Genomic DNA, 15641 nt, shown 5'->3' with positions numbered 1-15641 from the left:
CCGCAGGCGCGGGTGGCGCGGTGCGGCTGTCCCAGCGGCGGGGATGGGCCGCAGCGGGCTCCGCGTGAGGGCAGGGCACCGCCCGGCAGCTCCCGCGCCCAGCCTCTGCCGAGTGGCCCTGCGCTGCAGCAAGGAACCGCAGAATGGTTTGGGCGGGAACGGACCTTAAAGCTCATCTGGTTCCAGCCCCCTGCCATGGGCAGGGACATCTTCCACCAGCCCAGGCTGCTCAGAGCTCCATCCAACCTGGCCTTGAGCACTGCCAGGGAGGGGGCAGCCACAGCTTCTCTGGGCAGCTTGGGCCAGGGCATCACCACCCTCATGGGGAAGGATTTCTTCCTAATATCTAATCTAAATCTGCCCTCTTTTAGTTTAGAGCCGTTCCCCCTTGTTGTATCACTGCACACCCTTGTGAAAAGCCCCTCTCCATCCTTCCTGTCGGCCCCTTCAGGCACTGGCAGCTGCTCTAAGGTCACCCCGGAGCCTTCTTCAGGCTGAGCAGCCCCAACCCCCTCAGCCTGTCCTCATAGGAGAAGTCCTCCAGCCCCCATGCTGCACTCCAGGAGCGTGGGACCTGAGCAGGCGTTTCTGGGGGGTTGGAAGATGGTGTACCTGTAGGGGTTAAAGCCATGATGTGATGGGGACAGGGGGAACATGGGGGCTTGTCGTACATTTCAAGATTTTTAACAAGTGCATCCATCAACATGGAGTGGGGGCACAGCGCGCAGCTCGGTGCGCTCTGCCATGCTCCCCACAGCCCCTTTCTCAGCTCCACATGAATTCGCGCCTGCTTTGAAGGTGGCGGTTGTCTGGAAAGGAATTTGGGCATCCCCTTTGTTTCGTTTCCAGCTTCTTCTCCCCAGCACCACAGTGGTAAGACAGAGATAGTGGAAGAGAAAGAAAAATACCCATAAACCAAAAAATGACACACCATGCTAACCTTCAACTTCTGAAAATACGCGGCGTTTAAGCCAGCGTTTTCCCCACCAGGTGGTAAATTCAGTTTGGAGTTACTCCCTTGGGGGAACATGCCAACGGTGCGGTGGCCACCAGCCTGCCCTGCCCAGGGGAGCTCGTGGCAAAGCGAGCCGGCTGGGTAAAACGCCAGCTTCGCAGAGCAAAAAGGGTCAGGTGCCCCCAGGAGGATTCACATTTGTTCCAACACTTGCTAACGTTACGCTCTGAGCTGAGCTTCCAGAGGCACCACATCTCTCCCCACGTGGTACTTTGCCTAATCAACATCTGAGACTTTTTATTAGCTGCAAAGTCTGCAGGGGAAGATGACTCAGAAAGCAAATGGGAGAGGAAAAAAAAGGACGAATTTTAGGTATTGGTCCACATTGTGCCATCATGCCATTTTTAGCCTTGCTGACAAAGAGCTCAGAGGCATCGTGCTGGTGTCCTAGGACAGTTAACTTCATACATCCATGTTATCTTCAAACGCCCTAGCTCCCTGGATGCCACCCACCACCAGGCTCATACCAGCCCTGCTCTCAGCCCGCTCTGCGATTAAAATTGCCTGAGAGGCTGCTGGTCCCTCACCGAAGGCCACCCAGCCGGCTGATGCACAATCCTCGTCCCTGCCTGCTTCCAGCAGCCAGACCTCCCCAGCGTCCCCAAACACAGAACACCCGCCCTAGCACGCCCCATTGCCCTTGGCACCCCAAAAACAGAGGTAGGAAAGCGCCCTCGATTTTCCCAGAAGGTTTTTCCTCTGCGTGCAACAAGATTTAAAGACAATGTTAAAAGCTTTTATGCAAAATAAGTACAAAAATCTGTTTCAGAGTCCAGCAATTAGTGCTGTTGATGTTAAAGCCAAGACAATAAATCCTCTCGGATGGAACAGGGGTGGTTGACAGGGTAGTTCACATCAGGGTCGGAGCTGCAAAGCTGGAGCCTTTCTTCTTTTGCTGGACTGTCACAGCAATTTTCCCTCCCTCAAGTCACAATACCGAGCGTACTCTTGCTCCCATTGATTCCGCAGGAGCACTACTCCAACCAGCATGGAGGACTAAGTGCTGCCAACAAGCAGGAAAGAGGAAGAGAAGCGTTTTGGTCTCACGTCCTTTCTCCCTGCTGAAGGGCTGGGAGGCTCCCCCCTTGCCTCGGGAGCAGGGCCGCAGGAGGCTCTGGGCTTCTGCTGCAAGGCTTTTGGGCTTCTCGTCCTGCTCAGGGAGCGGTTGGCTAGTGCAACATGGCCCCTGCCCTGCTTGCAAAAGCAGTAGCCAGAAAGATTTAATGCAGTCAACAGCTATAAATAAAAGCAAGCCAACACCAAAACCACTTCTGAAATGCAAGAAACATAACACACTGAAAAAGTTACCTTTATTCCTTAAAAATCTCTAATTTCTCACAAGCTATTTTTAAATTTAACTGAGATATTTACCCATTTTTTAAATGCCTTCAGTCTCCTCCTGATAAGCAAACCTATTTAATTTCCTTGCAGAAGAGCAGCCAGAAAGGAACAGGAAGGGTTTGTCAGTCCACATCACTTAGATGAACTTGCATTAGGCTCTCTGCTGAGGTTGCCAGTGGGCTGCTGTGTGCTGTGGCACAGACCTCTTTATTGCAATAGCACAGCTGCATTTTAATAATTACTGTAGTGTTGAAGCACCAGCCTCCCCCCGCTGCTTCCCGCGCCTGCTAGCACCCTTAGCTGTGTGTTGCAGGGCTGCTCCCGGCTGCCAGAACCCCCCAGTGAAACGCCCGCGTTTCAGCAGCAGCCCTCGACAAGCAACGCTGCAGCCCCCACGCCCCTTGGGAAACTGGGTGCAAGGGGGTAAAGCGCCCGCACCCCCCTCTGCCCCCCCCGTCCTCACCCCCCGGGCAGGGGAGCGCAGGTTTTGCTGGCACCCGGAGGGAGGAGATGCCAGGGTGTTTCCTCAGCTGAATCTCACCCGACAGCCCCGAGAGGCGGCCAGTACCCGGCCACGGTAGGAGCAGCAAGGGGCCTCAGGAGAAACGTGCTCAGCCAGACCCCGAGCACGGGGCAAGGAGGTGCTCAGCTCCTGTGGGCCAGGGGTCCCGGCCACCGTCAGCACCCGTCTGTCCTCGGGAGAGCCCATGGCCCCGCGCTCCCGTCCCTCCCAGCCGCCGCAATGGGGCAAACGGCACTTCCCAGTAGCTGCTATGGCAAACATTGGATGCTGCCATCACAGCTCAACTGAGGATCCATTTTTCCCCAGAAATACACAGATCAAAGCGGTTTTTTGTCATACAGACTAGTTATCAACAAGAATTTTCCTTAAAACAAGATTTAAAAACCCCTTTTCCCTCTGAGGGAAAGCAGTGAGAGCAAGGAACCAGCACACTTGCTCCTCTCTTACCTGCCCAGGGAGCTCCAGGCACCCGCCCTGGGCGGAGGCTGACACCCTCCCACACGGCTCCCTCAAATGTTTTCATTCAATTAGTTCATTTAGGTGGCCCCATGCTTCACTGAGCATTAATTACACCTAATTGTGCCTGGCTACTGAACAGCAGATAAGCAGCACTACCTGAATGTTGTAACTCAGCGGGCAGGTTGCCTTGCTGGAAATGGCTGGGGTGCATTTCCGGCACCCGTGTTCGGCTCGCACTCCGCTGCGGTGACTCCGGCCCGGAGGACTGCCGCGGGCAGCCCTCGGGACGCTGGTCTTGGCGCACAGCGTGCAGAGCACGGCCTACAAAGGAAGCACATGCACCGATTGTGCTCCGCTCCACCCTGTCGCCGATGCCACAAGGGCCAAACCAGCTGACAAAAACACGTGTAGCAGCTAATTTAACAACACTCATTTTTCTCCTTCAGGGGAAGAAAAGAAACACGCACAGACAGCAGACAGTCAAAAGATTACACAACCAGGGTACAAAATGAAGCACGATTATATTTTATTCTGGCACCCCCATTCATCCCCACACGTGGAGCGCGTGCCCTTGTACGAAAGCACTTGCTGCTGCATGGAGCAGATGCCTCTGGCCAGGGGCTGCCCAGAAGGATGATAGGTGAAGAACCACGATTTCAATGGAAATAGCCATTTGTGCCATGATCAGATTTGGAGAAACGGCTTGGCAGTGCCACCTGCCTTCGTTATTGCTGCTTGACGCTAACAGGGCTCAGGTCAGGAGGGGTTTTACAAATGCGAGCCCACCTGGGCTCCTATTAAGGCTTAACTGCTGAGGTTCAGTGCTACCACTTTCTGTACATACACAACACAGCTAAATGCAAATTAAAAACTCCATACGCACAACTACTCCACAGACAACACCACAACAGAGAAACAATTTGACAGTTGGGGCCACAGGGCAACCTGGGTGGGAAAAAAGCACTTCTGAAGGTACAAGTAGCTGTAACAGCATTTATTGCCACATCGCCACACTCGCTATAAAATACAACCCTTTCCCCCCTGCTCCGTAAGTGTACTGTGACTGATAAAATAAATCAGCAGCACAAACTGGTGGAAGAAACTGGTGGGCACCCATGGGCCAAGTGCATCCCCGTTGTGCCCAGGGAGCAGGGGCTCGGAGGGGCTCCTGCCAGCCACCCCCCGGGGAGGGGTCTTGGTGCGGCTCCCTCCCCTCGCAAGCAGGAATGCCCCGGGGCTGGGGCAGAGGTATTTTAAACACAGACATGCACACCACACTTTGATAGACAGGAGGAGACTCGGTCCTCCAGCTGTCCGGGGAAGAATGGGAGAGACCACCAGAAGTGAGGCTGCAAACAGCCGCCCTCCCCAAGCCTGCAACCCTTGGGGAAAAAAAAAATCTATTACTGCCAACAAAGAGTTTTAAGACCCCCTTGCAGCACAGATAAGGTGAATGAATTTGTTGGGGTTGGTCTTGCTCTTTTGTTGCGGAAGGGAGGAGCTGCTTTGTAAGACAAGGGGAAGGGGCAGACCTGAATATACGGCCATCTGAGGTATGGTCGGAGGAAAAAAGTGCAGCAAAAAGGAGATGAAAAAAGTAAAAAAATTAAAAAAAAGGAAAAACAAGCATTTCACAGGTTGGTTCTGAACATATCTCTTGTATGAAAATGATTGTCAAAAGAGTCACTAGTGAAAATAAGGTAAGAAAATATGTTGGCCATAGAGGTACCTTTCTGCTTCTTTCAACAACAGAAAATTAACCCAAGGTCCATCAAGTGTTTTCTGTCCAGCACAGGAATACTCTTTGGAAAGCCCAAGTTACGTTGTCCCAACGCACGCCTCCCAGGGTGCTGTCTGGTCTGGGGGCGAAGAGGAGACCCCGAGCCCAACACACTACCCGGAGCCTCCCCGCATCTGCTGGGGGAGGGAGGGGACACAGGTCTCCCACGAGGTCACCCCCAAAAAGCCGCACAGGTGCCTGGTCGCTCCCATGCCGGCGTCACCGCCACGGCATGCTACCCGAAGCGAAACTTCAGCCGGTACTTGACAGGGCCAGGGTTTTTCCGAGGCGGGTTCAGGGCGACCTTCGGTTTCGGCGGTGGCGGCGGGGGCTTCTTTTCGGGGAGGGTGACGGTGAAGGCGAGCTCGGGGGGCTGGGGCTGCCGGAAGCGGGGCAGGAAGTGCGTGGAGACGTGCTGGGGCCGGGCGCGGGGGCTGCAGCCCCGCTTGGCTTTGCCCCGCTTGTTGAGGGCCACGTACCACTGGCGCCCTGAGCGCGGGCTGCGGTGCACGGCCGAGGCATAGGTGTTGTAGCTGTTCTCCTGGAAGCGCTCCCGGAACTGGCAGTCCGCCGTGAACCGCGCCTGCGGGGACAGAGCCGGGAGCACCGTTAGCACGGGGCTGGTTTCGCCCGTCCCCTGCCCCGCAACGCTTGCTGGGATTCTGTCCCCCCCCCAGACCAGGTCCAAAGGGGCAAGCGGCAACACGGGACACCTGGGGAACCCTCTCCGAGGCTGCCAGGTACCCAGGAAACCCCCCAATGCAGATAATCTCAGTAGCTGCTTGCCACTCAGTTCTGGGCTTTCTTGGAAAGAACAGGCTTGGCCTGCCCCAGAACCACCCTTCCCTCTCACCCCGCGTCTCCTGCCCTTCCCACTGACAGGAGGGAGGATGTGGCTCTGCACCCCCTGTGCTGCAGCCCGACTGCGGACCCTGGGGTCGAGCCCCGGCTCCATCTCCGTTCCCACCCTCGCACCCCTCACTTGGGCACTGAATCATCACTTAATAATCTGGAAAGGCAATTTGCATGCAGATTTTCATTGCTTCACTGAACATGGCTTTGATTGTACTGGGTTTGTTTTTTTCCCCTCTACTTGGTTTTAAATGAACTCGGGGCGTTTTGCTGCTTGATAACCTGAAGAAATTACTTGCAGCCCAGGAGCATCACCTCTTGTAAACAGGGCAGCCGCATTGGCTCCTGGAGGGCTGGGGGGAAAGGTTTCCCACTGCCGCAGAGGACAGGCTGAATGCTGCCCACACCAGCTCCTTCTTGTTGTCAAGGGAGGGGAGGAAAAACAAAGCATACAGAAACACAAAAATAGAGCTGTAATGCCCCAGCTATGTACCCATGGCCCTGGGACACCTGGCTGCAGTCCCCAGGACCCCATCTGAAATCCTTTGCCAGGCTTTAATCCAACCGTGGGCATGGTACCTGGTGCCCTGACAGCTTCTCCAGCCATGCCTGGGGCACCACAGCCTGATCGAAAAGCAACGCTTCAAAACTATTGACGTCAAATGGATGCTGAGCTCTCGAGCTCCAAAACCCCCATCAATGGAGAACAAGGCAAAACCCCCAAGCAGTGCTTTACAATCACACAGAAGGCCCAACTGGCTGGGATAATTTTTAAACTCCCAATTTAACCAGAGAATTTGAGTCCTACAATACAAATGACAGAGTCCCCGGCCTGCCATGCATTTTTTTCCTCATAGCACTTTGAATTAAGTCTTCTTTTGCTCTTCACTTGAAAGAAACGTCACCTTGATGACTCATTTTTGCTTTCCCTGTCTTTCATACATCCTTGATGCTGTATCGCCCATGCACGAGTATTCACCTTCCTGAGGCAAGGATTTGCTGACCCTGCGTTGCTCTCTAAAGTCCTGACAGGCGCAGCGGTGCCCGAGCAAGACACCCCTGCATCAGCCTTTGCACAAGGAGGTTTTAGGATTGACTGAGGCACGCCTGAAAGGGTGCTCTGCGCAAGAGGCCCTGAAGCAGGCCCTGCGTTTCCCAGTGGAATTTGGGCAAATGGCAAGAACAGGCTTTTTTGGTGTAGGAGATGAAGTAGGCTGCCCTGCCCTGGGCATCAAGGCTGGCCACGGCCGAGAATTCATTGCTGAAATCGGCTCCAGCAGGCTTTGTGACTGCTGCTGTGAATAGGAGAAGATGCTTGTGCCCCTGCTCGTATGTATCCCTACAGACAGGTCAGCTCGCTGCTGCGTTCCTCGTGGGTAAGCCGAATCGGCATTGCCAGTCTGGCCCAGCATTTCTGGGACAATGCCACCCCGCAACGGGAGGCGGCAGGCAGCGGGCTGCGCGGCTCCCTGTCTGGAGCATCACAGGAAACGTTCCTGCTTGAAGTGTTCTGGGGGGAACTGCTCCCGAAGAGTCAGAGCAGCATCCCCTCCACAGAGGGATCTGGGGAAGTGGGGGGTGGTCTCCAGCCCTGGACGCAGAGGGATGCCATGGGCTGCTCCCGCCAGCGGCGCGGGAAAGGAGACCCGCAGCCCACACGCGTGGAGGGAAGCCCTCACCCGCAGACAGCAAACCACCCCGGGGAGTGCATCAGCGCCTCACGGACAGGCATCCCTGCGTCCCAGCCCCTCAGCTCCGCAACCACACCGCTTCAGACGGGGAAAAGGCTTTTTCCCTGGCACAGGGCAGGCAGCACCGCCTCGGAGCACTGGCTGGCCGTTGGATTTGCTCTGCAGCAGGTCCAGAGACAATCATGAAGAGCAATCCTGAAGTCAATTAAACGTCAAAATCCAATTCAACAGAGATTTCCCCCAGTGAGGACCACAGTGTTCGGTCAACTCGGAACAACTCCCGAGAAAGGAAAATTATCTGAGCCCCCTGTGGGCAAACCTCTCCTCCGGGGTTCGTGTCGGCCCCTGCCAAGACCAACACCAAACCCCCTCCTGCCCGCTCTGTGCTAAAAATGTACAAACAGGGGACCGAGGATTTAACAACAAGGAAAAAGCCATCTGTGCACGCAACTGATAATTGCTGGGATTACTGTCACTTTCTGAAGCTGGTGCCTCTAAAAACGAACTGCTTGGTAATTTAATTAAGTTGCCATCAAAAAAAAAGAAAAAAATTAAGGGGGAAGGCTGCTGTAAAGCACCGAGCTGGGATAAATCCGGGCCCCGAGAGTTTCGAGGGAGCCCGAATCCCTGCAGGAATGACTTTTATCTGCGGTTCAGCACAAAGTCACCGGCGTGACTCCCATATCAAAGCGCTGCCCTGAGTGACGGGCGCAGGACGCGCTTTGTACTGCTCAAAACTCATTAGGCCATGAAATAACTTTATCCTGCCAAGGCAGGAAAGAACAACAGATGCCGGGTTTGCATTATCGGCATTATTTAGCCCAGCAATCTTTAGACATTTGGGTCAAGTTTCTACAAATTCGTGGCTTTCATCCGAGCGGGGCATCGTGTGTCCTCACCCCCCGCTCTGACCCACCTAATTGAGGTCCCTCTCCAGCACTGCCCTTTGTGTGCCGACAATTAACCATACACCAACAAGGTTTGATTTAATTTCTGCCTGCGCCAGGGCATAAATCAAGGCTTCAGCTTGAACAAGGGGGCCTATTGTACGCCACGAGGGAGGGGAGGCTCTGGAGGGTCTGAGGATGGTGCTCCACCTGCTTCCTTCTTCTCTCCTTCCTTTACCTTCCCGCTGTTCTCCTCCTGCTCTGCCTGATTCCTGCCCCATCTCCTTCCCTCGTGTTTTCCTCCACGCAGCCATTCCCCATTTCCCCCAGGCTCCGTTCCCGCTCCTACTTTGTTTCCTAAAATCAGCAACCATGTGCTCACCCTTTAAGCATCATTAGGTTTCAGGAGCAACACTCCAATAAGACTCAAGGGAGAGAGGCTAGTTCATAAATCTCGCCTGAAGGCAATCTGCAGGCTCGAGCAGCATAAGCACATCCGTAACACCCACCATTGTGACCGTGAGGTTTGGCTCACAACTGCGGGGCAGGCAATTGGCTTTACCCTCTTCCAGGCTATCGGTCCTGAACAGGCTCCCTGGAAACAAACTTGGGGGACAGGTCGGCCAAGATGCTGTGTTAAAAATGCCCTTTTTTGGGTGTTGCATTTATACACACCTTTAATAGATGATGACTTTCATGCAAGCACAGTAGTTACTTTCATTCGTTTAAATGATCTCTAGGACTATCAGGAAAAAATTAGGAAGCAGCATCTTGAAGTTGAAAAGAAGTGAAATCAACTTATAGGATTCGTTCAATGCAAAAAGCCTGGAAAAAGCACAAGCAGACCTGCAGGAAACCCCAACCTTCAGGAAAGCAGCCTGCAGAAACACGAGTTACTGGGATTTTTCCACTCTAGCTGCAACGCTCCCACACGGGCTGGACCTCACCTCCCCAAAACCCTGCGTGCAGCTGCACGGTCTCACCGGGGGACGTCTCTCCCTCATGGGCCAACCCAGCCAAAACTCCAGGGCCACAGCCCCTTCCTTCCCGGCGCACGCATGGGCGCAGGCAGGCTCCCAGCACCACGCATGCCGCTCTCCAGGAGACATTTGGCTAAAACCGTCTGCGCGATCTGCTGCAGAAGTTGCTAAAAATAAACCAGCAATGCTCAAAGAACAAGTCCTTTTGATGCAAATACCCAACTGCACCAAAAAAGAAAAAAAAAAAAGCGCACTTTTCTTGGTCAAATGCAGTAAGCAGGGATATGCGCTTCAGGGTTTTTTGCTCCACCTGTCCCCTATCTGTCTGTGCGGTGCTGAGGCCACCCAGCGCGGAGCCCTCCGGGCAGCCGAAGGGGCTCGGCACGCCGGGGCCCTGCCCGGGAGCATCGCTGCTGCGTGCACGTGGAGGTGTCACAAGGCCTTTAATAAACAACACATACTGAGAAGTGGGGAGTTTACTTACACTTGCATGGAGTTTTCCTTTTTTTGACATCGCTAAAAATTTGTTGCTGAAAACTCCTCGTATTCCTACAATCCCCTGAGACACAGCAAATATTTCCAAAATACCTAGGATGACAGAAATCCCAAAATAAATCACAGTTCTTTTCACATTGGTGTGACAAAGAAAAAAAAATATCAGTCTCATAGGTTTGCATTTCCTCTCCACATGTCCCTGCTCTCGGCTGCCTGGCTCCACGCAGCACTCCTGCTCCATCCCTCCACCCCGCAGAGGGACCTGCGTCGACTCCGGGATGGCTACAGGGTAGTGGGGTTCTATGTTAAAAAAAAAAAAAAAAAAAGCTGTGTTTTAGAGGACAATTCCTGAGTCAGCTACAACAGAGGAAGTTGATCCCTGGGGAAATCCCCGTCAAGGGTGGGAAAAGCCCCTCGTGGCTACAGCCAGCCTGCTGAGAGCAGCCATGCCCATCCTCCTCCCGTACACACCGAACTCTGGAAATAAGGTGTCACACACACCATTTGGGGCTAACAGTACCAATAATAGTTTCTTAGGCCCCTCCTTGCAGCAGGACTCGGGGAGCAGGGCACTATGCAGCCCAGTCACAAGAAAACAAGCCATTTTCCCTTCAGACGGGTATTTTCTGAGCAGGATGCGGCTCTGGCCTGTGGTGGGGTGTGTGTGATCTATAACTCGTCTTGTAGAAGAGCTTCGATCTCCGAGCATCGTTCAGCAACAACACCAGCACGTTTTGGTTCCCCACACAGCTCGGTGGCCCTCTGGGCAGAGGAAGGGTGGCAGCAAGGTCCAGCGTCCCTCCGACACCCTCGCCAGCTGGGGTAAGCACCACGTCCCCAGTGCACCCTTCCAACCCTGGGAAAAAAGCACTGCGACTCCCAGCTGCAGCCCTGGGGTGGCCCTGCTGGGACTTGGTTGCCCCAGGGCGGGTCTTGGTAGCCCTGGCTCCGGAGGAAGGAGCCCATGAGAGCATCTCGCCCAGCCTCAGCAAGGGGCCGTGCGGATTAACGTGCCAAGAGCAAACATGAAGCCGCTGCTAAATCCCCGAGGCTGGGGGATCAGATCACCACATCCCGTGTTTATTTTAAGGAGGAAGCGCAGCTCCTGGAGGCACTCGGGTCCTGGCACTGAGGGCCTGGGGGCACTTTGGGGGGCTGGTGGGCCGCCCCTCCTCTCCCCACATGCCCCACAGGTAGCAACTGCCAAGAGACACGGGGCTGTGCAGCCCCACTGCAACAAGACATGTACCCTCTCCAGCACGCTCCCTGTCCTCGAGAGCACCCCAAAACCTGCTGCCTTTGAGGGGGTGGCCACGCTGGCTGGGAGACATGGGGTGCCCTGGGTCAAGCCTAGTTTCCCAGGGGCCAAAGCTGGGCTTTTCCTGCCAAAAGCTGACTTCTTCCCAATGGGGGACGGCTCCTCAGAGCAACACGCCAGCACAGCACCACCACCAGCACCCGCCCCTGGCTGTGGCTGGCTCTGGCGCCTTTCGGGGAGAAAATCTCAGATTAAAGAGGGAGGAACTTCACGTGACCCAAGCCCCTGTGAGACAGCTGTGGCATCCAAGGCTGCGCACATTTCATGGGGGAGAGCCCCTCTGCCGTGCCGCTGCGAGACAGGGCCAGGGTGGCACGGCGCAGGCAGCCCCTCCAAACACGTTTCCCAAAACAGCCAGTGTGTGGATGCCTCGTTTTCCCATCCATCCCCTTTGCAGACCCCGCAGTGCTCCTCAGAACCCCAAGCAGGGTTTCTGACCTCCCAGCATCCCTGCCCACGGGCTGTTCTCCTTCGCAGGGCCATGGCACAGACAGGGCCTGAATTATTCGGTCCAGGCCAGATGCGGCTGTTGCTCCATGAGCACACCCGACAGCTGAAGCCACGCGTGCTGCCAGGGTCACCTCAGGCCCAGGCCCTCGGGCTCTTTAAGTGATTTTTTCATCCCCGCCTGCCATTTCATTCCCTCTAACAGGATATCACGGCAACTCCGGCCCGAAGGATAAGCCATGAGTTAGCACAGCTTTCTCTCAGGGGAACATCAGCCTCAGTCCTATTTTTAAACTGAATATACCCTATCGCTGTGCTGGAAGAACGAGAATGCAGAGGGAAGGATGGAAAAGTTGCACCGCGAAAGGACGGAAAAGGGGCGTGAGGGAGAGCCCGGTGCTGCATCCCGCCCCCCGGTACCCCAGCAAGGTGCTGCGGTGGAAGCACAAACCTCGCGCCCCTGCCTCGGTCCTCAGGGACTCGCTCCGCCGCGGCAGGCACTCCCCAAAGCGAGCAGGGCAGAGCTCGCTCCGCTCCCGGGGGCAGCGTCCCGTCCCGTCCAGTCCCTCCCCCAGCCTCCCGGGGCGGGCAGCACCCCACATTCGCCCTCCCCGAGGCCGCCCGGGCTGCAGCTCGCCCCGGGTGAAGGTGGCAGGGAGCGAGGGGTCCGTCACCCACGGGAGACGCCCTCAGGGATGGGGGGCACGGGGGGAGCGCGCCGGGACCCCCGCGCCGGGGCACCCCCGACCGCCCCCCGGGCACTCACTGAGCGGGCTGGCGTCGTGGGCGCCGTCCACCCGGCCGTCGGGGTGCAGCTGGAGGTGGAAGCCGATGCCCACCCGGCAGTACAGCCGGCCCCGCCGCCGCCCCGGGCGGCTCCGCGGGAAGCGGCTCGGCCCCGCCGCCGCCGCCGCCGAGGAGGAGGAGGAGGAGGAAGAGGAGGAGGAGGAGGAGGAGAAAGGCGCGGGGGCGTTGCGGCCCCCCGGGCCCGGCTGCGCCCCGCCGGGCACCTGCTCCCGCCGGGCGCGGGCGGGCAGGGCGAGGAGGAGGAGGAGGAGGAGGAAGGCCGGGCTCATGCTGCCGGCGGGAGGGAGGGCGCCGCGCCGCATCCCGCTCCGCCGCGGAACCCCGCCGGGGGAGACCGGGCCGGGGGGGACCGGGACGCCCCTCCCCGCCACCGCCGCCGGGGTATTTATAAGCGGGTGGCGGCCCCGCACCTGTGCCCGGCCCCGGCAGCACCGCGCACCCCCCGCGCCGCCCCCCGCAGCAGATGCCGGGGCTCGGGGGCGCATAAATCTGGGGCATTAAGTTGTCCGCCGCGCCGAGACGGGGGCGCGGGGCTGCGCCTCGGGTTACGGCCGAGGAACAGCTCGTCAGCACCTTCGCCCCGGCCCAGCGGCGGGGCACCCCCGGGAAGGGGAAGGGATTGGGTTGCAGCCCCCCGGGCCGGGCCGCGGGGGGATGACAGCCGGCAGCTGCACAGCCAGCCAGGCTCGGCCCCGGGCGAGGGAGCGGGTCTGGGGCCGGAGGCAGCACGCTGAGCGGGAAGGCTGCTCGCCCTCCCGCACGGAGCCCAGCGAGCAGCCCTCGGGGTCGGCGGGGGCTGCCGGCACGGCCACCGACACAAACGCCCCGACAGCGCTTCGATGCACGCGGGGGACCGCTGGCCCTTGGCTGAGCGCGATGTCCCCCACGGTTCCCGGGCGGGGGGATGGCCTCCCCCCACCGGCACGGTGACCCTGACACGTGCCCGGGACCCCGCCAGCACCAGACGCCGTATTTCTTCCCAATTACAAAGACAATTGCCACGCAGCACCGTAGTGAGGGAAGAGACCCTGTGGCGACAGCCTATCCATCATCACAGCACCGAGCATATTCTGCTTTTTTCAGCTCCTGGGGCTGCTCGCGGCTCCCCACTCCTCTCCCGACGCCACTGGAAAAACCTCGCCTCTGCAAAACCCAACATCAGCCAAACTCGCCCTGCCCAACACGCAGTCCAAACCCCACACCTACACACCCTTACTGCTCTTGCAAATCTGCATTTTCCCCCTAAAGCCTGCCCAGAAAGCACTCTGCGGCCGTCACCGGGGTCAGCTCTGGCCGGCGGGCTTGGCCAGGCCGTGCACCCCGGGATCGGGTTCGGCAGGAAGGAGGCAGAGCGGGTGGCACGCTGGAGAGTGACCTTCGCCTTCAGAGGAAGCTGAAGGTCAGGGGCGCGGGGAGGGACACACACTTACGGGGCCATATCCAGCCTGACTGACACCCTGGTACGCTCTGGTGAGAACAGAAATGAGCTCACAACAACATGACTGCAATTTCAAACTATTTATCAGCACATATATATACACACAGAGATGTATGCACACACGTTTATATATAAATATGTATATATAGACAGCCCTATATATAGATACACATACCTGAAGGAGGGTCAGGGCACTCAAAAGCTTGTTTACTTCTTCCAGCTGTAGTGGTTGGCCTGGTAAAATCTCTGACTTCCACTTGACCACCTCATCTCGTTTGTTTAATTACATGCACACGCTAAAATCTAAATCCAGATCCACAAGCAAGACAAGGACCTAAAGGGGTTATGAAACTCTCCTGTGATGTTTGCACTGGACCTTATATATTAGCACGGCTGAGGCACACGCGGAGGCACAGCAACTCACTTGAAGAGGATTTCCCCTTTTGCATCTTGCTTTAAAGGCTGTGGCTGCCAAAGGATCTGGCCCTGGGAAATCTCTGTTCTCCATCCAGGTCAAGGAGACCATGAACTATTTCTGCCACCCTAAGTTAAGGTGAATGTAAAAATATTTAAAGTCTTCATCACAAGAGTGACTGGGCACAGCAGAAGCGAGGAGGCACAGGCAAGTCCCAGGGGGAGATGCCTGCTCAGAGCTGCCGTGCCCAGAGGTTCACCAGCAAGCCCAGCCTCCCAGATTTCGACCCTAGGGTCCATCTCTGTAGTTCCCAGCAGCTTGTCTGTTGCCACCCTGGATGCCAGACATGCTCTGCTCATGCATGCTGCTGGACCAATTTCCCCACACACAATAAAGAAATCCCTGAAAACCCAAATTCCCGTGGGGCACGGCTGTTGGAAAGGCTACCAGGAAGGTGACACCTGCGGGGTGGGCTTGCCCAAGCAGGTCGTGTAGACCTGATGTTGGTGGCAACCCCCTGTGCTGCCTGTTCACGACCCTTTCAGGGGGGCACTGCGAGACAGCCAAGCCCTTTCGGGTCTCATCCGCTGCACTCTCTGCTTTTCCCTGCTGTGGGACAGGACATGGGTACCCTGCCTGAGCAGTGGGGTCCTGCCAGAGGTGGGGGCTCCTGCCCACCTGCGGGATGCCATCGCCCTCCTCAGGGGAGTCCCATGCCCCGTCAGGGCCATGGCCCAGCCGGCCATGCTGGCAGAGAAGTGACTCGCACAAGATACTGGCCCTGTGGCACATGGCACATTTTCATCTTCACGATGAAACCCTAAGAAAGACAACTCCCAAGCAATCCTTTGGGCATGAACTACATTGTGTTGGTTTGTTTTCATTTGAATCTATTCATTAACACAACACATTACTTACTTTCAAATACCCCAAATACCCATGTAAAAAACAAACAAACAAAAAAAAAACAAAACCAAAAAAACCCCACACAAAATGTGAGGCTTAAATATAAATAAATAAATATATATAATAGTCAACTTCCTGGAATAATCCAGTGTAATTGCCTTTGGCAGTAACAGCCCTTACATGCACACCAGCAGCTTCTGAAGCCTAATGCTGATGTTATGTTACCTAAATTATTCAAGGCTTCGTTACAGAGAAAACTTTTAGCAAACGGACAGGATAAGTTAGGT

At 56.3% G+C, this 15641-nt stretch overlaps 1 protein-coding gene across 1 annotated transcript; it reads right to left on the bottom strand.

Moving 5' to 3' along the window:
- Window positions 1-3860: 3860 nt before the first annotated feature.
- On the bottom strand, window positions 3861-12864 carry FGF5 (fibroblast growth factor 5). Its single transcript, XM_075420161.1, has 3 exons — window positions 12555-12864; window positions 10013-10116; window positions 3861-5701 (listed from the first exon to the last, which is right to left on the bottom strand). The coding sequence occupies exons 1-3, from the start codon at window positions 12862-12864 to the stop codon at window positions 5354-5356; spliced, it is 762 nt and encodes a 253-aa protein (XP_075276276.1). The 3' UTR covers window positions 3861-5353.
- Window positions 12865-15641: the final 2777 nt, after the last annotated feature.

The sequence above is a fragment of the Opisthocomus hoazin genome, chromosome 5 (assembly GCF_030867145.1).
Source record: "Opisthocomus hoazin isolate bOpiHoa1 chromosome 5, bOpiHoa1.hap1, whole genome shotgun sequence".
Taxonomy (NCBI): domain Eukaryota; kingdom Metazoa; phylum Chordata; class Aves; order Opisthocomiformes; family Opisthocomidae; genus Opisthocomus; species Opisthocomus hoazin.
The sequence above is the reverse complement of the archived record's forward strand: the minus strand, read 5'-3'. Positions and strand labels throughout refer to the sequence as shown.